At 37.1% G+C, this 26,735-nt stretch overlaps 1 protein-coding gene across 2 annotated transcripts in view; it reads left to right on the top strand.

The window, feature by feature from the left end:
• Positions 1–5,189: 5,189 nt before the first annotated feature.
• The window catches only part of FAM151B (family with sequence similarity 151 member B), a 35,093-nt gene continuing 13,547 nt past the window's right edge, over positions 5,190–26,735 (top strand). For both annotated transcript variants that reach the window (XR_014296568.1, XM_082652168.1), the window contains exons 1-5: positions 5,190–5,334; positions 13,011–13,136; positions 18,961–19,126; positions 23,535–23,752; positions 25,850–25,985. Coding sequence is in view for 1 of the 2 variants with exons in the window: in XM_082652168.1 (XP_082508294.1) it covers positions 5,310–5,334; positions 13,011–13,136; positions 18,961–19,126; positions 23,535–23,752; positions 25,850–25,985 (671 nt within the window). In the remaining variant the exon portion in view is untranslated. The remainder of the gene's footprint in view (positions 5,335–13,010; positions 13,137–18,960; positions 19,127–23,534; positions 23,753–25,849; positions 25,986–26,735) is intronic.

Raw genomic sequence — 26,735 nt, forward strand, 5'->3', positions numbered from 1 at the left:
ACAAGATGGTGAATCTAACAGGAATTGTGAATCTAACAGAAGAACTTCCCCACAGTAGGCTGAGACTCCCTCAAAGGGTTTCGGCCTTTAGATGAGGATGAATCAGAAATATAAATTATGTAAAATTGTAGCCAAGTTTAGAATTGCCTACATCACCCAAAGACTCTTAAGCATTTGACTTGCTTTAAGGTGGTCCCCCCCCAACACACAAACCAAAACAAACCAAAAAAACAGGCACATAAGGAAACTAGATTCCAGAGGCAAGAATTAGTAGAACAGTTAAATTCATATAGTCTTAGGTATTACATTTATGCTTTCTGTGTTTAAAGAAATAAAGTCAAGTGTCAAATACCTGTAGAGAATTGGAAACTAAAAAGTGATGGAACTAATTTGGGAAGTAACTAAATACAAATGTTGCAAGAATATATAAAAACTGAACTTTAAAACTCAGTAAATAGGTTTAAAGGCAGAACAGAATATAACCAATTGGAAGGATTTATAAACTAGAATATAGATCAGGAGAAATTATCCAGAATGCAGCATGGAGAAATGGAAACATGGAAAAATCAGGAAACATATAGAGGATACAGTGAGAATTCCCAACATCTGCTTAATTAGCTGCAGAAGGAGAGGGGAGGGTAGAACAGAACAAATACTTTTAGATATAATGTAGGCTTTTAAAAATTGATGAAATACATGACTACAGATTCAAGAAGTTAAAGAAATTCCAAACAGAATAAATAAAAAGGGATCTACACATAGGCACTTTAAAATAGGAACTGCCAGCTGGCACAGAGTCCAAGGAACAGTCTGCTCTCTCTAGTCAGAGGACAGAGAAGGGGCTTGGGGGACTATGAGACAGAATCCTTTTGAATTTACTTACCTTATTCCAGGAGAGCTGCAGAAAAACAGCAGCACCCCTCCCTCCCTACCATATGTAAACCCTATGGGGCAATGTGGACTTTCCCTGCCCTACCTAATCTAGAGACAGCAAAAAGGCAGCACCCCCCTCTCTACCCACTGTGCAATGGTGGCAGTCAGTGCAGGGCAGAACACTAGCAATGTTGTGGGGAAGCTAAAGCTCTGCCTTCTAGCCAGAACACCAAGAAGGGGTGATCTTAGAACCAGAGAGTGTGGGGAAGATCATTGATAGGAGGGAATTGAAGAAAGGAAACCTCTAAATTTGTATATAAAATCCTGAGATCACCTCCACACTGTGCATGTGTGAAATTGACCAGAAGCAGCCAAAGGTTTTGAAAACTGATCTACAGTATAGCTCACTATCCAGGTTTCAGACTAGCCACTGGGCAGTGCACAATTTGGGCAGATTAGAATGGTAGTGCAAAGTCACTGAGAACTAAATTTTTGGAACAATAGCCCACAGAAAGCAGGCCAGGATGTGTGGTGTGAACTAACTGGATTGACTGCCAGCTAAAACAAGACAAAACAAAAACACTCTTCTGAAGATTTAAACAGGACTGAGAATTTCATAATATTCAAAATATCCAGGAAATAATCAAAAATTATTCAAGATGCAAAACACTAGGGAAATCTTAAGTAACTCTCAAGGGAAAAGACAATGAACAAAAACCAATTCTGAGGTAACCCAAATGTTGGAATTATCAGAAGAAGACAAAAAGAATTAATTTAATCAGGTTCTACAAAGCAAAGCTAAACATTATTGAAATCAATGGAAAGATAGAAGTCTTCACCAAAGAAATCAAAGCTATAAAAAGAACCAAATGGAAATTTTAGAACTGAAGAATACAGTAAAAAAAATTACTGGAGATGATGGATGGAAGAGTCAGTAAATTTGAAGATACATGAGTAGAAACTATCCAGTCTGAATAACAATGAGAAAAAAAAGTGGAAAAAAATGAAGAGCTTTGAGGACATATAGGACAATATCAAAAAGTCTAATATTTGTGTCATAGAAGCTAGCTGAAAACTTCCAAAATCCCGTGAGTCTGGGTTTTCAAGATTCACTCAACCCTGTAAGTAAACACAGCTAATTGGATGAGTGGCAATAATGCCTGACAGATTTGTTAACTTAAAAAAGAAAATATTTAAGCAGCTAAAGGAACCAAGATATAAAGTAATTAAATTCTCAATTCTCAAAAACCCTTTAACTTCAAGCCTGAGGGCCATTTAAAATTCATTGAATTAAATTAGTTTTTTGTTTGCTTTTTTTGTTCTTTTTGTTTTTTTGTTTTGCGGTACGCGGGCCTCTCACTGCTGTGGCTTCTCCCGTTGCGGGGCACAGGCTCCGGACGCGCAGGCCCAGCGGCCACGGCTCACGGGCCCAGCCGCTCCGCGGCATGTGGGATCTTCCCGTACCGGGGCACGAACCCATATCCCCTGCATCGGCAGGCGGACTCTCAACCACAGCGCCACCAGGGAAGGCCTTTTGTTTGTTTTTAATCACAATTTAGGGAGTTAGTAGGATCCCGTTTTAGCATTAACTTATGTGGAAGTAGGAATCCAGTGCAGACTCCCAATTTGGCAGAAGACATTTAAACATCTTTTGTCTGCTGAACTGCAGAATAAATCCAGGACAGGAATCAAAGTAAGTGGAAGCTATCAATGTAGGCATATTTAAAAAGAAATTTGAGGCAACCAGAGAGTAAAAACTGACTGCTTTATAGTTACGGGAATTTGCAACTGGGCTAGCAGAAAATTTGTCAATAACAAAACAGAAGCCAGAAAACTATAAAATATATGCATTTAATATATATATTTAAGTGCTAAGTGGAAAGTAAATTCTAAGGCTAGCTACACTCTTATTCAAGAGTGAATTGTATGTACTGAATCAAAGGTCACCCACAGATGACCTCATCTTATTCCACTCCTCTAATACACATAATCTCACCACCTCTACCCAGATTGGGTTAATCAGAGCTAATATTATACCATTAATTCCTCTTTAAATATGTCATCAAAAGCAGCTCCAAACTATCAGGTCAATGCCCATTTTTCACATTCTGATCTTCATAAGGCTCTGTACATCTTTCTTCAGTGTACCATATACCCTTAACACATGCAACCCTTCCTTTGTGCAAAAAGATTAAAAGTAATTAGACACATATTTGCTATAAAATTTTCCAAACACTCAAAAGTAGAGAAAATGGTATGATGAAACTCTACATACCCAACCTAAACACTCCTCAGATTCAACAATTACCAAGATTTTCCACTTTTGCTTCATCTATCTCTTGATTTCTTTGCTGGAGTATTTTCAAGCAAATCTTAGACATCATTATCTCATGCCACATATTCCACTATGTAGTTCTAAAACATGGACAGTGAAGAGTAATTTTAATTGAGCCAGTTACTGTAAAATCTATGAAAATATTGACCTAATACGGTTATCAATAGGCCATAGAAACTTTTGTACTGCAACTGATACGATCTAGAACGTGAAAAGACAGCCTGCAAAATGGAAGAAAATATTTGTAAATCATATATCTGTTAAGGGACTTGTAGTCAGACTTTATAAAGAATTTTTACAATTCAACAAAACCTCCACAAATAACCTACTTTTAAAAATGTGCAAATAATTTGAATAGACACTTCTCCAAAGAAAATATATAAAAAGCCAATAAGCACTTGAAAATATGTTCAACATTATTAGTCACTAGCGATATACAAATAATGACCACAATGAGATGTTGCTTCATATCTATTTGGATGGCTATAATTAAACAAATAAACAGATAATAACAAGTATTGGTGAGGATGTGGAGAAATTGGAACCCTCATACATTGCTGGTGGGAATGTAAAATGTTGTATGTAGCTGCTTTGCAAAACTGTTTGACACTTCCTCAAAAAGTTAAACATAGAGTTACCATATGAACCAGCAATTCCACTCTTACGTATATACCCAAGAGAAATACATCTGCATAATTCCACACAGAATTTGTACAAGAATGTTTATAGCAGCCAAAATTCATTAGTTGCCAAAAATGGAAACAATGCAACAGTCCATCCATTGATGAATAGACAAATAAATGTGGTATATGCAAATAATGGAAATTTGGCCACAAAAAAATTTAATAAAGTACTGATACATGCTACAACATGAACCTCGCAAACATTATGCTAAGTGAAAGAAGCCAGTCACAAAACACTGTATACTCTATGATCCCATTTAAATGAAATGTGCAGAATGGGCAAATCCATAGAGACAGAAAGTGGATTAGTGGTTCCTTAAGGTTGGGGAGAAAGGGGAGTGACTGCTTTGGATGATGAAAATGTTCTAAAATTGATGGTGTGCTGGTTGCACAATTCTGTGACTACACTGAATTGTACCCTTTAAATGCATAACATTTTGTATCATTAGGAAATGCAGATCAAATTCAAGCCAATCAATTGTATATCTCAAGAAAGATTTTTTTTTAAGGTCAATGAAGTTATTAAAATTTAGTGCTTTCTGAAACTCAAGAAATCATTTCGATTGAGCTTGAGAAAATCCAGAGAATACGGAAGCCTTATTGAAGACATATTGAAATAATTACAACTCGTCTGGAAAGCCTTACGTATATTAAAATATGAAGAGCTGGGCGAGAAGGGCTGCCATTTGTGCTGTGTGTGAGGTGATGTATTGTTATCCTAATTTTACAACTGACGGATTGAGTGGTAGAGTTACAGAACCAGAATATGGCAGTGCTGCACTGCTAATTCACGTCAGTCTGACTCCACTGGCGCTTTTTCCAGTCCCAGCTTGGCTGTGGAAAGGAGTTAAGGAGGGCAAAGAAAGCAGTGGGTGGGAGAATCCAGCTGCTAGGAGTGTTTCTGAGTGAAAACCGGTAGAGAAGTCAAGAGGGGAACAGAAAACTTCCAACTTATCACTTCAGTCTCCTTATGCAGAAACGCTCATTTTTATGGAGATAGGATTTCATGTCATTTTTTAGGATGCTACTAAAATTAAAAAGAGAAAATATATCCAATTTGGAAATTCGTACCCCACAGCAGCAATTTGGCGTCTCAACCCAGCTTCTGTTTTCCCTGACGCCGCGTTCTTCATTACTACCCATTTCCTGACTACCTTTCAAAGGAGCGACGCGCGCGACACTAAGACGCGAAAACCATCCGGGAAGACGGCGCGCTGGCGAAACTCGAGCCGCCGCCTCTGCGCGTGCGCACCGCTCCTCGGCCCCTTCCGCCTCCGCCTCGGAAGCTCCTCCTAGGCGGCCGTCGGAGGCCACGGCAAGGTCTATTCCCTGTAGAGTCGGGTTTTCTCACCATCTGTTACGGGTCTTCGGCGGCACCCACCGCTCAGCGCCTGCGCAGACTGAGGACCACGGTCACCATGACAGCGACCGCCGGGGCCCCTGGTAAGCGGTGCTCCCCAGGCTTCGGGTCTGGGACTGTGCTCCACACAGTGGGCTTGCAGTGGACGTTTTCTCCGGCCCGCTGCCGGTAGTTGGGGGCCCTTTGAGAGACTCCTCTGGCGGCACTCCTTCCTTGTCTGGATCTCGTGATCCGCGTTCTCTATGTTCTCCCAGAATCAAGCGGCCTAGCGCCTTGGTTCCCGGCGTGGGCGGTAAAGAAAAGCTTTTGGTGTGGCAAAGAATGGCAAGAATATTCTGACATTTTGTAAAGGAGTTTTTTTGTTTGTTTGTTTGTTTGTTTTAAGAGCAGTTTTAGGTTCCTGGGAATATTGAGCGGAAGACACGGTGATTCTCCATATACCCATACCTGACATACGCATAACTTCCCCATGTCAGCCTTCCCCACCAGAGTGGTACTTTTGTTACAATTGTGAGCCTACACTGATGCATCGTAATTACCCAAAGTCCATACTTTACATTAGGGTTCACTCTTGGTGGTGTACGGTCTGTGGGTTTAGACAAATGTATAATGAATGACACGTTCCATGGTAGGGTATCATACAAAACAGTTTCACCATCCTAAAAATCCTTTGTGCTCCACCGACTTATCCTTCTCCCCCCAACCCCTGACAAACCACTGATCTTTTTACTGTCTCCATAGTTTTGTCTTTTGCAGAATGTCATGTTGTTGGAATTAAACAGTATGTAGCCTTTTCATATTGGCTCTTTTTCACTTAGTAATATGCGTTTAAGCTTTCCTCGTGTCTTTTCCTGGCTTGAGAGCTCATTCCGTTTTAGAGAGCAATAATATTCTGTTGTCTTGGTGTACCAAGGTTTATCCATTTACCTACTGAAGGATATCTTGGTTGCTTACAAGTTTCAACAATTATAAATAAAGCTGCTATAAACATAAGTGTGCAGGTTTTTGTATGGACATAAGTTTTCAACTCCTTTGAGTAAATATCAAGGTGTATGATTGGCGGATTGTATGGTAGGAGTATGTTTAATTTTGTAAGGAACTGCCAAGCTCTCTTTTAAAGTGGCTGTACCATTAGGCTTCCCTGGTGGCGCAGTGGTTGAAAGTCCGCCCGCCAATGCAGGGGACACGGCTTCGTGCCCCGGTCCGGGAGGAGCCCACGTGCCGCGGAGCGGCTGGGCCCGTGAGCCAAGGCCGCTGAGCCTGTGCGTCCGGAGCCTGTGCTCTGCAACGGGAGAGGCCACAACAGTGAGAGGCCTGTGTACCGCAAAAAAAAAAAAAAAAGTGGCTGTAGCATTTTGCATTCCCACCCACAATGAATGAGAATTCCTGTTAGTCCACATCCTCACCAGCATTTGATATATCAGTGTTCCGGATTTTGGCCATTTTAATAGGTGTGTAGTTATACCCTGTTGTTTTAATGTGTGTTTTTCTGATGACATGGATGTGGAGCACCTTTTCATATACTTGCCATCCGTCTATCTTCTTTGGTAAAGTGTCTGTTAAGGTCTTTCGTCCATTTTTTAATGGGGTTGTTTTCTTATTGTTGAGTTTTAAGAGTTCTTTATATATTTAGGATAATAGTCCTTTATCATATGTGTCTTTTGCAAATATTTTCTCCCAGTCTGTGGCTTGTCTTTTCATTCTCTTGATGTTACCTTTTGCAGAGCAGAAGTTTTTCATTTGAATGAAGCCTAGCTTATCCATTATTTCTTTCATGGATGGTGCCTTTGGTGTGTATCTAAAAGGTCATTGCTGTGACGTGACCGTAGATACCAAAATCTACAAAGGTCATGTAGATTTTCTCCTATATTATCTTCTAGGAGTTTTATCGTTTTGTATTTTACACTTAGGTCTATGATCCATATTGAGTTAATTTTTGTGAAAGTATGACGTCTGTGTCTAGATTCCTTTTCTGCATGTGAACGTCCAGTTGTTCCAGCACCATTTGTTGAAAAAGCTGTCTTTGTTCCACAGTATTGCCTTTGTTCCTTCATCAAAGATCAGTTAACTCTATTTATGTGGATCTATTTTGGGACTCTCTGTTCTGTTCCATTGATCTATTTGTCTATTCTTTTCACCAAAACCACACTATCTTAATTACTGTAGCTTTATAGTAAGTTTTGATGTTGGGTAGAGTCATCACTTCATTCTTCTTCAATATTATGTTGACTATTCTGGGTTTTTCCCCTCCACATACACTTTAGAATCAGTTAGTTGATATCCGCAAAATAACTTGGTGGGATTTTGATTGGGATTGCTTGAATCTATAGATCAAGTTGGGAAGAACTAACATCTTGACAATATTGAGTCTTCCTATCCATGAACATGGACTATCTCTCCATTTATTTAGTTCTTTGATTTCATTTATCAGAGTAGTTGTCCTCATGTTGATCTTGTACATATTTTGTTAGGTTTATACCTAAGTATTTTGGTTTTGTGGGTTTAATGTAAATGGTATTGTGTTTTCATTTCAAATTTCACGTTCATTGCTGGTAAATAGGAAAGCAATTGACTCTTGTGTATTAAACTTGAATCCTTCAACCTTGCTATAATCACTTGTTAATTCCAGGAGTTTTTGTGTTGATTCTTTTGGATTATCTGCATAGACAACCATATCTTTGTGAACAAAGCAGTTCATTTCTTCTTCCCAGTATGTACACCTTTTATTTCTTTTTGTTGTCTTAGTGCATTAGCTGGTACTTCCAGTATAATGTTGAAAAGGAGTGGCGAGGAGGGAGGAGTATTACTTTTTGAGATCTTGGTTGAAATGAAAGGAATGTGACATTTACCTGACCCATAATTTCAGCAGATGAAATAAGGAATAGTTTGAGCAGTCCTATTCCTCTTTGGCAATTGGGTGAGGATGAGGATAGGAGATGTAGACAAAGTGATGTGGCCAAGCATTATTCCAGCTTTTTTTATGCAGCCTTTAGAAACTGGTAATTAGTGTGTCTCTGTTGTTTGACCCCAGAGTTAGAGGTGTTTTTTTCTTTCACTTTTTTAAAATTGAAGTATAGTTGATTACGGTGTTGTGCCAATCTTTGCTGCATGGCAAAGTGACTCATTTATACACATATATACATTCTTTTTTTATATTCTTTTCCATTATGGTTTATCCCAGGAGACTGCATATAGTTCCCTGTGCTATGCAGTAGGACCTTGTTGTTTATCCATTCTAAATGTAATAGTTTGCATCTACCAACCCCAAACTCCCAGTCCATCCCTCTCCCTCCCCGCTTCCCCCTTGGCAACCACAAGTCTGATCTCTATGTCTGAGTCTGTTTCTGTTTTGTAGATAGGATCATTTGTGCCATATTTTAGATTCCATGTATAAATGATGTCATATGGTATTTGTCTTTCTTTTTCTGACTTACTTCATTTAGTGTGGTAATCTCTAGTTGCATTCATGTTGCTGCAAATGGCATTATTTCATTCTTTTTTTAAAAAATAAATTTATTTATTTTTAATTTTATTTTATTTTTGGCTGCTCTGGTCTTTGCTGCTGCACACAGGCTTTCTCTAGTTGCGACCAGCAGGGGCCACTCTTTGTTGCAGTGCACGGGCTTCTCAGTGCAGTGGGTTCTCCTGCTGTGGAGCATGGGCTCCAGGCGCATGGGCTTCAGTAGTTGTGGTACAAAGGCCCAGTAGTTGTGGCTCGCAGGCTCTAGAGCACAGGCTCAGTAGTTGTGGCACATGGGCTTAGCTGCTCCACGGCATGTGGGATCTTCCCGGACCAGGGCTCGAACCCATGTCCTGTGCATTGGCAGGCAGATTCTTAACCACTGCGCCACCAGGGAAGCCCTATTTTGTTCTTTTTTATGGCTGAGTAGTATTCCATTGTATACATGTACCACATCTTTATCCATTCATCTGTCAATGGACATTTAGGTTGTTTCCATGTCTTGGCTATTGTGAATAGTGCTGCTGTGAACATAGGTGTGCATGTATCTTTTTGAGTTATAGTTTTGTCTGGGTATATGCCCAGGAGTGGGATTGCTGGATCATGTAGTAATTCTGTTCTTAGTTTTCTGAGGAACCTCCATACTGCTGCACCAACTTATATTCCCACCAACAGTGTAAGAGGGTTCCCTTTTCTCTATACCCTCTCCAGCACTTCTTATCTGTAGACTTTTAATGATGGCCATTCTGACTGGTGTGAGGTGGTACCTCATTGTAGTTTTGATTTGCATTTCTCTAATAATTAGTAGCATTGAGCATCTTTTCATGTAAGTACTGGCAATCTGTATGTCTTCTTTGGAGAAATGTCTATTAACGTCTTCTGCCCATTTTTTGATTGGGTTGTTCATTGTTTTGTTGTTGAGTTGTATGAGCTTTTTGTATATTTTGGATATTAAGCCCTTGTCAGTCGCATCATTTGCAAATATTTTCTCCCATTCCGTGGGTTGTCTTTTCACTTTTTTGTTATGGTTTCCTTTGCTGTGCAAAACAGTTAGAGGGGTTTTAAGCCAGGCAGTTCTACTCCAGAAGGTTACAGTATCTTTTACATAAACATAAGTAGTCACATCAGACAGTTTTGGTAATACATTCTTTTTTCAGTTTAAATTTTTTCCTGATTGTAAACATAATACGTGCTCATTATAGAACATTTATACAGTAAAGTATATTGAAATAGGAAAACAATACATAGTGCCCATATTCAGAGGTACCATTAGTTAACTTTTTGGTATATTTTCTGACAATCCTGACTTTTAAGAAAATATAGGGAATTCCCTGGTGGTCCAGTGATTAGGACTCTGCACTTCCCCTGCAGGAAGCCTGGGTTTGATCCCTGGTGGGGGAACTAAGATCCCATAAGCCGTGTGACATGGCCAAAAAAAAAAAAAAACCATATAGTTAAGATTGTAGTATACATGCTACCATATACTGTCTTCTCATTTTTGTTCTTCTCCCACTTTGTTTTTAAACATACAAACTAGTTTTTTAGAGCATTAGTTTTTAGTGGCTTAGAACAACACAAATTTATTATCTTATAATTCAGGCGGCCCGAAGTCTGAAATGGGTCTAGCTAAAAATCAGTGTCAGCATGGCTGCATTCCTTCTAGAGGCTCTAGGGGAGAATCAGTGTCCTTGCCTTTTACTATCCTCTAGAGACTGCTTGAATTCCTTGGCTCATGGTCTCATCCTCCATTTTCAAAGCCAGCAGTTGCTGGTCATGTCTTTCTCACATTGCATCACACGGACACTGACTCTCCTGCCTTCCCTTTCACTGACAAGGATCTTATAAGATGTTTAATGTGATTAAATTAGGCTCACCTGGATAATCCAAGATCAGCGTCAACTGATTAGCAACTTTAATTGCACATGTAACTTTATTTCGCCCTTGCTGTGTAACAACATATTCACAGTTCACAGATTAGGATATAGACATCGTTGTGGGGGGAGGGATCATTATTCTTCCTACTGCAGTACCTATACATACTGTTCTCCACCTTGCTTTTTTCTCGCTTAACATATCTTTGAGATTATTCTATATTACACATATGGATCTGCCTCATTCTTACTAATGGCTGCATTGTGTTCCATCGCATGGATATACCATAATTTATTTAGTGAATTCATTGTTGCTGAATATTTAGGTTATTTTAACTCTTGCTGTTACAAGCAATGCTGCAATAAATATCCTTATATCAAATGTGTCATTTCCTACATATTACAAACATATCTGTCAATGGGATAAGTTTATGAAAGTGGAATTTCTGGGTCAAAGGGAGGATGTATTTTTCTTTTTTTTTTTACTTTTTTTTTAACTTTTTAAAAATCTTTATCGAGATATAATTTGTATACCATACAATTCACTCATTTCAGGCATAGAATTCATTGGTTTTTAGTATATTCAGAGCTGTGTAACCATCACCACTATCAATTTCAGAGCAATTTCATCACCACAGAAAGATGTAAAAATTAGGGGAGGTCACATATAGGAACTCTCTAGTTTTTGCTCAGTTTTTTCTATAAACCTGAAACTGCTCCCACTAAAAGTCTTAATTTTTAAAAATTACAAGTAATTTTGCCTTTCTCCTGGCCCTATTTTCAGAATAACAGTTTACTTAAAATAGTGATAATACCCTAGATTATAGGTAATTAGAGTCTGAAATTCTGTGTATATGAAAAGATATATACAGTTGTGGCTAAGTGTAAGGTACAGTTTCACCCATTAACTGGGCAAGGAGAACTTTTTGCTTCAAATATTTTTAATTTCTGGAATCGTGGTATTTTATTATTAATCTGCAAGTTACCCTTATAAAAATTTTGAATCCAGTGTGTTTAGTTGGAAGTTGTCAAGGATACATCTAGCATGTGCTATTAACTAACATTTAGTTTTTTTATGGTAACATGCATGATTACCATTTCTGTGAGATTTTTGGCATATCTCAAAAACTTCATGTTTAACAGCCACATCAATTACATATTTTATCATGAGGATATACTGTGATTTACTTTTTCCCATTGTTGGACATTTCCGTTTTAGCCAGTAGTTACTGTACCTTTTTAAGATGCCTAAGTTAAACATGTAAAAAATGATGGCCATGTATTTTCATCTGAGTCTGAAAGGTCTGTGACTCTCTTGCTTATGCTGAAAAGGGGCATGTGTTTTGTATAGGAGACTGCTTGGATAGTGGATGCTACAGCTAACTGTTTAGTTTCTTTATTCTGTAGCCCAATATGCAGAGTGGTTACTGAGTTCCATGCATGTTACTTAGAAGTTATTTTCATATGCCCCTCCATTCTCTTATCAAATTTTACTTTCTCTCAATGTCTTATCATCAGTTTATGATGGCCATTTTTAGGTTTTTAACTGTTGTTAGGTGGAATTAATAAACAAATAATTAAATGGAAGATATAATCTCATGCATAGGGAATTTGCAGCCATTTGGTAGCCACTTAAATGTTTAAACCAGTGAACAAGAATTGGCGGGGTAAGATTATAGATACCTCTTTCACTGTTTTTCAGTCTTTTATCCTTCTTATATTGCGATATGGCATAATATGGAGTAGAACTGATTCAAGTATTTTAGTCTTGGTTAACTCACATTTTAATGCCTAATTAAGAAAAAAATCTGGTCTGCCAAAAACTAGTCGATAGTTATGGGAATTACATATATTTGTACATGCTAGATAAATCTATAAATACTAACTCAGAATTTACTTAGTCACTCATGTAAGTGTTGTTGACATTTATAATTTGAAGGTGAATATGCTTAAATGTGTAATTTAAGATTCTAAATGGTTAATATAAATATAGAATGGAGCCTCAGGTGGAGAAGACAATTAAGTTCTACAAAATTTAGAAGCTTTTTTTAACATAGAACTGGCTTTATATACACTTTACTTATTTATGGGGCCAGGATTGGAGAAGATACCATGTGAAAATTCCTGCTTTAAAATATCTGCTTCTTACCAGTTTTTTTTTTCTTCCTACATATTTCCTCACAGTTCTGAGGTTCAGACTATCCTATATGTTTACTAATTATTACTTACATCATAAATAGCCTATTTATATATAAATATATATTTTTATACTTGCCACATCTTCATACTTGTTCTTAATTTTTTAAAATCTTATATTTTCCCAGTTTTATTACTTTATTTTTCTCTATCAATATATGCTGTGCCCTTTTTTTATTAAAAAAATTTACCCTATAAAAACTTCTTTTTAATATAAATGCTGTTATTTTAGGATCTTGGAGTGAAAACATACTGGAATATTTTCTCAGAAATAACCAGATCACAACAGAAGATGGCGCCCAGATCATCTGGTATCATGCGGCTAACCACAAGGTGCAAGTGAATGAGGCACTGAGAAGTAAGTCATTAGTTACTTGTATTTACATTAGATTATAGATGAAGTCAACTGTTTTTAAAAAAAATATCTGGTCATATTTGCAGGTGCCAGAGACTTAGATGATTCAAGTGTAAATTCTTGGCTAACATAAACATTTTTGTAAAAGATCTCATTTTATTTACAAAATGAACAAGTTTCCATAATGGAAGAATTTTCTCATTTTCCAGAAGTGATTTACCGTTTCTATGCCTTATTTAAAACTCTCATATGTTATTACATTTGCTTATATATTGTAGTGATTTAGGTAAAATTTTTAAGGTCAGGTTGTATGTCGTACATACATATTTTTGTGTCTTTCACAGTGTACTAAGGAGAAGCTCAATAAATAGTTGTTGGATGAAGTCATTGAATACTAATTTATAATGCCTTGGGCAATATTTATGCCTAGGCTAGAAACCAAGCCTTTTGGTTTACTAGCTCCATCTGTAATCAGATGATTACTGTAGCAGTTTAGTTAGCCTTTTGCTATGAAAAGGCTAACTAAACTGTTGGCTGCAGCAGCTTAGGAGAATGAAAGCAAATCACCAGAGGGATAGGGCACCCCTTGAAGTGCCCTGTTCCAACAGGAAGAATCCCTTGTAACCTTGTGTTTTATTGTAAAAATTTACACATTTTTTGCATCTTAGTTATGTACTGGGTAATGTATCTAAATATGTATTTCTTTTATTGTAAAGATACTCTTTTAAATTGCTTTTCTTTGTTCCTCAAAGGGAAGAACCTTGTCTTCTAATATCCCTAATACCTAAAACAGTGCCTACCACATAGTAACCAAACAGTGATTATTTAATAAATAAATTTTAGCAAAAGCAATGCTTCAGGAAGATGTTGATTAGTGGCTGCCTGGAGCTGATAGGAATAGAGACTAGAGAGTAAATGCTAATGGGTACAGCGTTTCTTTCTGGGGTGACAGAATTTTTCTGGAATTAGCTGGTGGTGGTGATGGTTGCACAACTTTCTGAATATTTTGCAAACCATTGAATGGTACACTTTATTTTATTTATTTATTTATTTGTTTGCATTGGGTCTTAATTGCTGCACATGAGCTTTCTCTAGTTGCAGACTTTCTCATTATGGTGGCTTCTCTTGTTGCGGATCACGGGCTCTAGGCACGTGGGCCTCAGTAGTTGTGGCTCACGGGCTCTAGAGCACAGGCTCAGTAGTTGTGGCGCACGGGCATAGTTGCTTCGTGGCATGTGGGGTCTTCCCGGACCAGGGCTCGAACCCGTGTCCGCTGCATTGGCAGGCGGATTCTTAACCACTATGCCACCAGGGAAGCCCTGAATGGTACACTTTAAAAGGATGATGTTATAGTATGTGAATTATATATAAATTTTTTTAAATGGATAAAAGATAGGAATAATACAGCTGTTATGTACAGACAATATGGTTGCATATATAGTAAATCAAAAAGATTCTACAGATAAATGATTATAATTCATAGGTTAATTTAGACAATCTGTCTTTTTTGACAGTATAAAATCAGAACAAAATAAATTTTATTTCTATATAACAACTAAAAATTTGGAAAAAATCTTAAAAATTTACAATTTGTAATAGTAAATGCGGAAGCCTCATCCCTAGAAATAATTTAATTAACTATGGATCATTTACTTTTAGCCAAGTTTTAAAAATGACTTATGGCAAGTCATCTCCAGTTGCTGGAAGTCTGGTGTTGATCTGGGAATTTTTTATAGGTTACTTAGTTTTCAGATAATAACCTCTTTACCTTCTCTTAGGCAACAAGAGCCCCAAGTTTTATAGTTTGGGGGATGTTTTTCATCCAGTCCCTTTTCTCAGCTCTGGCTAGTCTTGCAATTTCTTTCTAGTCCAAAGGAAAGAAAACAGATTCCTGGAGACATGTATTTCATTGGTTTATCTTATTTCTCCCAGAATACTTAAATTTAGTACAACTGTTATTAATGAAGCTGTTTCTATTTTGATTAACATGTGATACTGGATTTTCAACAATGTCTATGTTTTAAAAAAACAAAGTACAGGAGGAACAATGTAAGAGTGTCATTTGGTGTTGCATTGTCAACACATCCGACCTCAGAATAGTCAAAATTGTTTAAAAAAGTTATTACATATAATGTAATTTTTTTTGTTATAACATTGCTGCATGTAGATTTTTAAAAAATATATATTAAAAGAAATGCTGGTTAAAAAATTGAAATCATCAAGTCTTTTTGAGAATAAAAAATGTAGTTTTTAAAAAAAGGCTTTGTAACATATTTAGGAAAAGTGTGACTATAGTCATCAACTAAATGTATTAAAAAATATAATAAATTGCTGCATTAGAGCATGTAAACAGTATAGGCAAGATAGATAAGTTTAACTTCATTTCTAGAAACATATTTCTTTGAGTTTTGTTTTGAGTGTGAGTAGCAACTATTTGGGATTTTCTTGTGCAGAAAATCAGAAAAAACAAAGCTGTTTTCTACTGTCTGGCTCTTGTCACAAGCTGGGGCTCCTGTGGTTGGAGTGATAATCTTGATGTGCAGACTTCCTCATCTGGCTCTCCCTGAGTTGGGAAATATGGTGACCAGGCAGTCTCCCAAAGGAGAAGCATTCCCTGACCTTCAAAAGGCTTCTGCCCAAGGACCAGGGGTGGGAGAATAGGGAGAGAGGCTGGACAGCTCACAAACATGTCTCCAGGCCAGGCCTCCCTCTCTTCTGTATTAGTCTATCCAACTGCTTAGTTGGTGTTTTCACTTAGAGAGTTCTCATGCATCACAAATTTAAATTATTCAAAATGAAATTCTTAATTATGTCTACTAACCTGTACTTCCTATGATCTTTGCTATCTCAGTAAATGGCACCATAATCCACATAGATTCTTTTGTTTGTTTGTTTGTTTGTTTTTGGCCACACCACGCATCTCGTGGGATCTTAGTTCCTTGGCCAGGGCCCACGGCAGTGAAAGTGCCAAGTCCTGACCACTGGAATGCCAGGGAATTCCCCGTGTATTCTTAAGCCAGAAATCTGGGAATCATCTATTCTATGTTTTCTTTATTTCTTGCATCTGCTCTATTATCCAGACATTATAATTCTATTCCAAAATATATTTTGAATTAGTCCACATCTGTCCATCTCTGTTGTCATCATCCTAGTTCAAGCCACCATGATCTCTTACCCCTACTGCTTAGCTTCCATTCTTATTCTTAAAAGAGACCTTCAGGAACATAATTTACATGGGACCTGAGACTCCTTGTCACTGCCATTTAGTGATTTTTTTTTTCTATTCATGGGAAATGAATGGAGTTAATAAATAGAGACACTGACTATTACTGTTAAGGAATTCCAAGGCCTATATGCTCCTTTACAACTGCATTGATAGAGAAGATGGAATGCCTACATATATTGTGCTAAGTACCACTTTATTGAGAAGTCATGTTTGCTTAATTTTTATGAAATTAGACAGAAGCTTGACCTATTGCATCTCAAATATAACTCTGTTTAACTTTTTTTGAGAAACTGCAAGCTTTTCTGAAGCAGCGGCACCTTCTTACATTCCCACCAACAGACTGGATGAGGTTTCTAATCTCCCCATGTCCTTGTCAACACTTGTTATTGTCTTTTTCATTATAGTCTTCCTAGTACTTGTGAATTGGTATCTCATTGTAGTTTAGATTTGCATTTCCCTGAAGGTTAATGACGTTGAGCATCTCTTCATACGCTTATTGGAAAATGACTTATATATGCAGCTGGGTAGCTTTTTCAGCCTATTTCCTGCCAATAGAAATTTGAGAGTTCATAGGCTTCTTTTCGTTTTGAACTGTCTCTCTCTTTTTTTTTTTTTCAGGTCCAAGTGGATACAGCTCTATTAAAAATGTACTAGTCTTTCTATATATCAAATTATAAACCATCCCTTTAATCAAAAACCTTATTGCTGGATCTCTTTGGGGTAGGCCTCTCTCTACTTGGTCTGCTAGTTAGGGTGCTATGGGATAACACCCTTAAGATTCTATAATGTTCTTTTGTCTAGCTATGTGGCATCATCTTTCTGAAGTCTTAATAAAGGGTCTTGTAGCTGTATCCTTGGTTTGGTCTTGATCCCGAGGCCGTGGTTTACTAACAGCATCCTGGATTTGACTTTTGACCTGAGGCTTTCTCCTACTTTGAGAATCTCCTGCCAGCTGGAAAGAATGGTTTTATTTTCTAACTCAGCACAAGTCCTGAGTTGGAAATATTTCCTCTCTATGCTGCTTAAAATGTAAATAGTTAATTATTTAACTCAGCTCTTTCTTCCCATTCTTTATCATAGGAGCTAAAAGAAACTCCGTTGGCATTTTCAACATTCTGCCTGGAAACCTCCTTAGCCAAATCCACAAATTGACTAGGCACCCTCTCTATCTTCCACCAGTTGCTACAAGTGCCAACGTGATCAAAAGTTTCACCACTACGTGAAAAGAATTTCCTCACTGCTCTTCTAACTTGCTTTAACAGTGCCTTTCTAGAATCTGCTGGATCCCAAAACCAGTGTCACAGGTTTCAGGTTTTTGTTATGGCAGGGCCCCACTTCCAGGTAGCTATTTCTGTTTGTTTTCTGTTACTGTGTAATAAACTACCCCCAAAACTTTGTGGCTTAAAATGACAGTGATTTATCATTTTTCATGATTTTGTGGGTCAGCTAGTGGTTCTTCTGTTCCATGTGGTATAGATTGGGAGCACTCATGTTGCTGCATTTGGCTGGGAGCTCAGCTGGGCCTAGAAATTCTAAAATGGCCTCACTCACATGTCAGAGACCTTCATGCTGTCTGTCGGGCAGGAGGTCTTAGTTTTCTTCCATGAGGCTTCTCTCTCTCCATGTGGTTTCTGAGTCTTCAGTAGTCTTACCTGAACTTCTTTACATGGTAGCTGGCTTTCAAGAGGATGAAAGCAGAAGCTGCCAGGCCTTTTAAGGGCTTGGCTTAGAACTGAGAGTTTTACTTCCACTACCTTCCACTGGTCAAAGCAAGTCACAAAACCGGCCCAGACTCAAGGGGAGGAGAAAGAGATGAGGAGAGAGGCACATACATATGGGAGGAATTGTTGTCAGCCATCTTTGGAGTTAGTCTATCAGAGCCTGCTAAGCACACTCACACTAAGTGACTGGTAAAGCTCTTTACCCATTCCAGGGATGTGTGCTTTTAAATAGTAGCCAAGCTTTAGGTCAAGGAACTGAATCTATAACATACAATTTCAAACATAAACATCTGTAGTTTCTAATTTGAGGAGTGAGAAGATAAAAGTACTATTTTTGTTCTCAGAAGAGTCAACAAATACTTATTAAGCCTCCCTTTGTATTCTCACTTTGCCATATACTGGGAAGAAATTAAATATTAGGACAACAGCTTGAGTGTGACCTAGGCAAAGGTATTGCACTCCTCACTGCCTGTTTGCTCACGTGTAACAAATAAGTGCAACATGTAAGGCTTGACATAGTACCTGGCACTTAGTCTTTTACTCAGGAAATTTTATTTTCTTTCCTTTCTTTTATCTTCCTCAAAAGGATACTGAAGGGCTTCCCTGGTGGCGCAGTGGTTGAGAGTCCACCTGCCGATGCAGGGGACACGGGTTCGTGCCCCGGTCCGGGAAGATCCCACATGCCGTGGAGCGGCTGGGCCTGTGAGCCATGGCCACTGAGCCTGCGCGTCTGGGGCCTGTGCTCCGCAACGGGAGAGGCCACGACAGTGAGAGGCCCGCGTACCGCAAAAAAAAATAAATAAATAAAAGGATACTGAATATGCCATCTCTTACAGTCCCTATTTTATTAGCATTAATGTAAGTTCTTTTATCTGGACAGGTACTGCTCATATGATAGAGGCTGATGTCATTTTTCCAAGTGCTGGATCAGAGCATGGCCAACCAATCATGGCTCATCCTCCTGAAACAAACAGTGATAATACTTTACAGGAATGGCTGGCTGAAGTTATAAAAAGCAATAAAGGCATCAAACTGGATTTTAAGAGGTATTTGTACAAACATGTTCAGTCTCCTAGTTGTTATAGAATAACAATATGGAAAAAAAATCAGTAACTTCATATATCTGTGCCTGACTAAATAACTTTATACTTTATCTAAACTGAAAATGGAATTGCAAGCTAATATGTTTCAGGAATGGACCAAAGACACACTGAGTTGTTTGCTAAAATTGTTTCTTGGGAACCCTTTAAGGCTAAAATTAAGTTAATTTTTATATAGGAAGTTATCCTAAGTGACCATTGTAATAGTAGAACGGTAAATTTAAAATACCACTTTCATTAAAAAGTAGTTCGAGAGAGAGATTTGGCAGTAGTTGGGGTAGTTAGTGCGTTTCCTACTTGATTTGTGTTATTATATTTTTGGAAGGGGAATTATCTAGAATTCTTTAATAATTGAAAAGTTTCTTTAAAATAATATTTTGGAAACATTGATAATGAAGAGAGCAAGATTAAGTGTTGTTTCCTTCCCTGTGGCTATCACGGAAAATTTTACTTCTGTGGTATTTTCGCAGTATAAAAATTAGAGGGAAAGCCAGGAATTTATTGTGACACCATAAAAGCTCACCATAAGGCCCATGAAGGCAACTGCTATGAAAATCTAGGATGTGTGGTAATCCTGCCTTATCTTTGAACAATATTTTTAAATTAAATTATCTCAAGAAATTAATAAGGATTTGGAGCTCTTACTCACAGGGTTTTTAAGATTACTCTAATCAGTTGTTGCGGGCCTGAGTGTACCAGTCAACCTCTTTACACTGTTGGTGAATGAAAGCTGTTTCAAGATCTTAAAGCTTTTAGAGGAGTGAACGGTCCAACTCCATTTTCTTGACAAAGAAACTTAGTCCTAGAGAGGTTAAGTGACAATAGCTAAGCTTGAGAGCTGAGCTAGGACCAGATCCCAGGTTTCCTGGAGCCAGTCCAGTGTTCTCTGTACTGTGAAATAAAGCATTTAATCATTAGTGCTTGGTGAGCTGAATTTTAGAGCTCCTTGTCTTTCCATGTGCTCAGTTTTTTTTTTTTTTTTGATGTTTACTATTGCCCGTAGACTTGCTCTCTGTAATATATTCTTTTTTTAAAAAAATTTATTTATTTTATTTATTTTTGACTGTGTTGGGCCTTTGTTGCTGCACACATACTTTCTCTAGTTGTGGCGAGCAGGGGCCACTCTTCCCTGCAGTGCATGGGCTTCTCATTGCGGTGGCTTCTTTTGTTGCAGAGCATTGGCTCTAGGTACTCGGGCTTCAGTAGTTGCAGCACGTGGGCTCAATAGTTGTGGTGCATGGGCTTAGTTGCTCCGCGGCATGTGGGATCTTCCTGGACCAGGGCTCAAACCCATGTCCCCTGCATTGGCAGATGGATTCCCAACCACTGTGCCACCAGCGAAGCCCCTGTAATATATTCTTTGGCTCCTCACCAGTCAGACCAGCTCCTTCATTCCTAAATGCTAGCAGCTACCACTGAAAGGCTGTGCCATTAAAAAAAGAGTTTTGGTCATAACATATTTGAAGGGGAATGAATTTAACTAACAATTATATAAGCACTTACTGTGTGTCAGACACTGTTCTAAGAGCATTAAATGTGTAAATTCATTTAGTCTTCATAACAATCCTAAGAAGTAGGTTATTCCTATTCTCATTTTCCAGATGAAGGAACAGAGGCAGAGAGGGGTAAGTAGCCTGCTTGTGGTCACGTAATTGGTAGGAGAGCTGCCAGCCTGGCTGAAGAGTTCACATTCTGAACCGGAACTCTGCACTACGTCTGTAAGAGTAGCTGAATGACCTAATAGTCAAATTTTAATAGTTCTTGTTTTGTGCCTCTGAGTTATTTTGTTTGTATACACACAATAACTAAGTAATACACGATGATTTAAAATTTTTATCTGGAATTTTACCTTAGAATGTAATTTTAAATGGTTTATTATCATTTTAAGTATGATTTTTATTTTGTTAGCCCCAATTTCTAAACGAAGTTAATAGGAAAATAGGTACTGAGAAGTTTGACTTAACAAGTAACTTTTTAGAAAAAAAATCTATCCTATAAGAGCTAAGTTTATATCTTCCCTGGAATTTCCTAAATAAGTACTACCAAAAAGAAATTTTAGGTAGTATACTGATCAGGACCCTCCTCTTCAAATGATCATTTTGGCAAACCTTTTATCAGTTCTTTATGGGAAACTTAATACTAATACATGTAAGGATTGAGAATGATATCCACGGATATTTTAAATTAGAATTACATGGAATTTATAGATTAGTTGGGAACGAAGTGTAATTTTGCAATATTTATAATATTGAGTCTTCCAGACTAGGAACATAGTATGTTATTCTTCGTAGTAAGCATTGTATCTTGCTCTTGGGCAAAGTTCATCCTCAGTCTTTTTTTTTTTTTCCAAAAATGTTATGGCTTTTCCTCCATATGTACTCTTCCAGAGGAATTTTATTAATTATTTTGTAAAGCTCCAGAAAATTAAAACTACAACAAAAAGTTGATTTCTTCTTAGTAAAGTTTTGTGGTTTTCTTAATATAGGTTTTGTTTTTCTTATTTAAGTTTCTGGTAAGGGAAAATGACATTACTATAGTGTATATTAGTGACAATTAAAATATTTACATATAAAACAGAATATGTACATTAAATTCTTATTTCATTATGTTCTGTGTCTTAGCTCTGTATGTCTAACTGTGCAGTGTTTTGCATGTAGTAGACACTTAATACATGCTGGTGGAATTTCAGTTTGGGAGAGAACATGCTGAGACTAGATATTATCAGATGGCGAACCATTGTTAAACAGCCTGATGTCAGCTTACTAAATTGAGAAAGCATAAGAAGCTTCCTCCTAAACGTAAACTGGAAATTAGTGTTTAATCCAACCTCCACAGACACCAGATTTCTTAAGAAATAAGAATACTTTCTGGAAAAGGAGAGGAGACATGCGTGGATTAGTTCAAGGTTACCTCCCACTCCACCCATGAAGAGCAGAGCCCCGCAGGGACTTGGCTGCTGCTGTGGGACTTGCAGTCAAACAAGCTTTAGAGTAATAGATACAAGTTGTTTGCTACTAAAAATGGGGGAATTTTGTAGGAAGTACAGCTGGCCAGATCTCAGAATTGTGGTTTTTAACACGGCATTGATACCATTCAAGGCAGAAAGCATTTGAGACAGAGAAATGACAGCGTCTAAACTAGAGTCTGTAAGGTCTAGCATTAGAGTTTATCAATCCACTAAAATCTAGGGCCTCCATTTCAGGGGCATAAGAGTGAGAAAAAAAGCAGTTTATTACATGGGAGCAGAGTGAAAGAGGGGCTGGTTTCCTCTGGTTTTAGTGAACAGTATCCTTGCTCACTAATAAATATGACCCTATAAATAATGAAGTTATCAGTTTCTGCTCTTAAAGTAGGAGGCCCAAAAGGAGTGAGGTGAAGAGTGGTAGAAGCATAGGCAGAAGGACTCCAATCCATTAAGAAGAAAAATGGAAAGGTGAGGAAAGGTGCTGGATGTTCTCGCTTCCAGTATCCGTCTCCCAGATTCTTAGCCTCCCATCGCTGTATTCACTAAAAGCTAATTTTCTTAGAAATGAACATAGGCCTTAAAGGTTCAGAAGACATTCAGAATTATAAGTAGCGTAGCTTTCCAATAAAGTTTGTGTGTGTATTTTTAATCAGTAAAAATTATGTAGGCTGATTAAGATCTTGTTGTTTCAAGATATATGTGTCCGTTAGAAAAGATGTAGGGAAGTAAAAAGACTGAAGCTGCTTTTTAGTTTAAAAGTAACTAAAATATAGTTGTCTCTTGTTTCCAGGAAAGGTGTTTACAATAAAGGAAAAAATGAAGTTTATAAAAGCTTTAAGGAAATGTTATAATTTTACACTTGGCAATCATTTTTAGAAATGTGTTTATGTGTCCAGACTCACACAAGTATGCATGAAGGAAAAGAAGCCCTTTTCTGCAAGGTCATGAGCCAGTATTAGAGACGTGGGGCCTGAGTGCACTTTGGATATTTTCATAAACTTGAATTTGCAGGTTATGAGTGTATTTAATTTTTAAATCTTATTTATACATTCTCTGATGAGTGAATGTTTGTGTCTTTTCATAAATTGTTTTTATACTGAGTGATCCTAATACAGAGTTTTGAAACCTCTGTCTACATGTAGTGTCATTATTCATACATTTATAGACCCTTTTAGGTACCTTCATGAATAGTAAGTATAAATCAACATTTTAAGATATGGCACATGTTAGCTTTCCCCTCTAGTGCTATCTGCTCTGTGATTTTGTTTAATTCAGGCATTATGGTATTATACTTTTATTATGAATTTGACAATATTAAAGCCAGCAGTCTAAAAGAACTTTTTACTTTTACTTTAGGAATATATCTCATTGACAACAAATTGTTTTTAGTCTGGCAGCTGTAGAACCATCCATGATGCTCTTGGAAAATGTGAAGAGGCATCTGAAGCGTCCAGTATGGATTAATGCTGATATTCTTCCTGGTCCAAATGGAAATAGCAGAGTAGTGGATGCAAAACCTTTTATAGACACTGTGACATCCTTCTTTCCAGATGTGACATTTTCCCTAGGTTGGACAACAGGATGGCATCCTGAGAAAGTCAATGAAGGTGATAATTTTCTAAATGTATTCCTTTTTGGTCAAATTAAAATATACTCAAATATAAAAATAATACCTTTAACACAAAACCAAAAACACATTCTGCAAAATCTAAGAGCCTAATGGAGAAAAAGGTCTGGCCCTAAAGGTGTGTGTATGACTCTTCCTTCTGTTATTTCAGATAGATACTCATTCATAGGTGACATTCTGTCACCAAGCTTCCATGGAAAATGTTTATTTGCAAAGTCTAGAATAACCAAAGCTGCCTCTTTACATACACAAACGAATCCTGAATTGGTCTCTTTGAACTTGTATTCTATACTCTTTTCTTCTTTCCTTTTACTTTGGAGCAAACTCCCTATGTCAGACGAAAGATAGAGAAGTGGTAATTAAAACTTTTCAAGTAATGTGAGGTCAGAAGTCGGTGGGTGTACAGATGAACAGCACAAATTCTGTTCCCTGGACATTAGAAGGAGCTCCAAATGTAGGCTGCTGGAACCTTGGTGCCCTTAAGCTCTCTTTGGCTAGACAGGGGGTATGTGAGGCCATGAGACTCTCCTCTAGGCTGGATTTCTTCTTTCCCTTTATGTACTCTTACAGATGGACCTGATATTCAGCTTCTTTCTCCTGGCTGAAACTTATTACGCTATTTGGATTCATCTTTCTATTTATTCATACATTCCTAGATAGTGATTTTCCAGTAAACAGCCATTAAGCAAACAGATGCTCTGGGACACCTGAACACATGGTAAAAATAATTAACCAAGAAGTTATTTAGAGCCAGTGGAGATGTTAGCCTTTATCTTGTGTTCAGGGCATTCTTTTTACTTATTTGCTACTATTGTTTTTAGATGTAAAGTTTTAAAATCTAACATGAGATTAGAGTAACTGGTGAGTAGTGACATTTAGTTTATAACCCTCTGGACCAACAACTGATATGATTGAGAAAAAAATAATATGCTTTAAATTTGTTCTATTTTAATTTTCTAATCATTTTAATTTTTATTAGTTTCAGTAAAGAATATAGCATATAATTCAGAGTGTTTAAAGAAGGTAAACTAGAAACAATTTAATAGCCTCCATACTGATTCTAATCTTTTAGTCACGGTTTAGTCTAACTCTGGCTTTAATCTCAGGCTTGAGCCCAGTTAAACCATATCTGGGTCTTTTGTTTGTGTTGAATGTTTCCAGGCTGCTTTTCCTCCACTGGCCTCTGGTCGTTACCAACATGTGTTTTATCCTCCCTTACTTCTTCTGCTACAAAATTTAGAAAAGAGAGTTTATAAGTTTTTAAGTAATGTAAGTATAGCTTCTGTTAGCGACCCCTTTTTCTAATTAAAAAGATATAATTTTCCAGATTTTAAAGGAAAGCAGACCTTTCCCTTCTTTCATGAGGCATTTAGCTGCTAAACTAATGTATTCACATAGGCTTTTTGTAAATTGTTCCTTTACTGACCAGTACTTTTTACAACCTATGGATAGTTTTGATAGAGTGTAGGGGCTATTTTTAAAATATAGATTTTTTTCTGAAGCTGTTTATAAACAGGCAGATATGTTTTCCACAATGTCTAAACATGATTTAAAACATAAAACACATATATAAAAGTCAATTTTAACACTATTTCTATTTTAGATAAAATGTGTAAGTAATTTGGACTAGACCCCCCCCCCCCCAAAAATTGAAGTTAATTATTACTTAAACAGCTAGTAAATACTCTTTCTTTCTCTCGGAAAAGAAAACTTAACAACAAGCAGAAGATATAAGTTTATCGAGAATATTAATGATGCAGAGCCTTAGAATCTTTAAAGTAAATATGTCAGAATTTCCTTTTTTTTACTTGAGAGATTAATAAATTCCTTTCTAATGTTTTAATTTTTTGTTTATTGCTCTAGGTCACTTGTGACATTACCTAGATTTAATTTTTTATCTACATTTTCCACTCAAAATTTTTTCTTGCATTAAGTGGTATTTTAATTTCTCTGAATCCAAATGGAAATGTTTATGAATTACCTATGAATTTACCTATTCATATGTAATTGAGTTTTTTACTTAATTGACTTGTAGGACTTTGGTTAGAAAGGTTAAATATCTTTCTTTTCATTTCAGGTTACAGTTGGATAATGGTGAAAGAGATGGAATATATATGTAATGAACTAAATCAGCTTGTAACATTTCCTGTCAGAGCAGCATTAGTCAGGCAGTCTTGTTCTCAGTTACTTTGGCTGTTAAAGCAATCAAACAGGTACGTGTAAGTTTTACAATATAGTGTGTGCATGTGAGTGTGTATGAGAGACAGAAAGAAGATGAAAACTGATTATGTAAAGACAACGTGTGTGAGAGAAAGAGACAGAGAATGAACACTGATTCTGTAAGTGCTCGGACTTCCTCACTGGAATGACGATCCTTGGTGAACCGCAACATCATGTCTTTCACCTCTGTTCCTCACAAAAGCTTTTGCACATAGTAGGTGCTCAGTAAATGTTTGTCATTTTTTTCATTATGTTATACATTCACAAAAAGTTATAAGTGGGTAAAATAATTTCCCTTTGAATTCTGTCATAATTCCAGAAGTCTTTCCCATATAAAAATTTTATTTATTTATTATTTTTTTTAATTTTTTTTTTGGCCACGTGGCTTGTGGGATCTTAGTTCCCTGACCAGGAATTGAACCTGGACCCTCAGCAGTGAAAGCACCAAGCCCTTACCACTGGACCTCCAGGGAATTCCCAAAATTTTCTTATTTTAATATGTAATAAAAATTGGTTGGACCATATGTTAAATATTATAAAGCTACAGATATTGAAATAGTTTTGATACTGTCTTTTCAGTAGACTAGTCAGTAGAACAGCAGGGAATGTCCAGAAGTAAACCCAACTCTATCATGGAACTTAGAACAGGAAAAATCTGGTATTTCAGATCATTGGAGCAAAAGTTCAATAACTTGTGTTGGGACAACAGGCCAACATTGTAGGAAAAACAAAGTTAACATCTT

This window comes from Grampus griseus, assembly GCF_964374135.1.
Source record: "Grampus griseus genome assembly, chromosome: 3".
Lineage (NCBI taxonomy): Eukaryota > Metazoa > Chordata > Mammalia > Artiodactyla > Delphinidae > Grampus > Grampus griseus.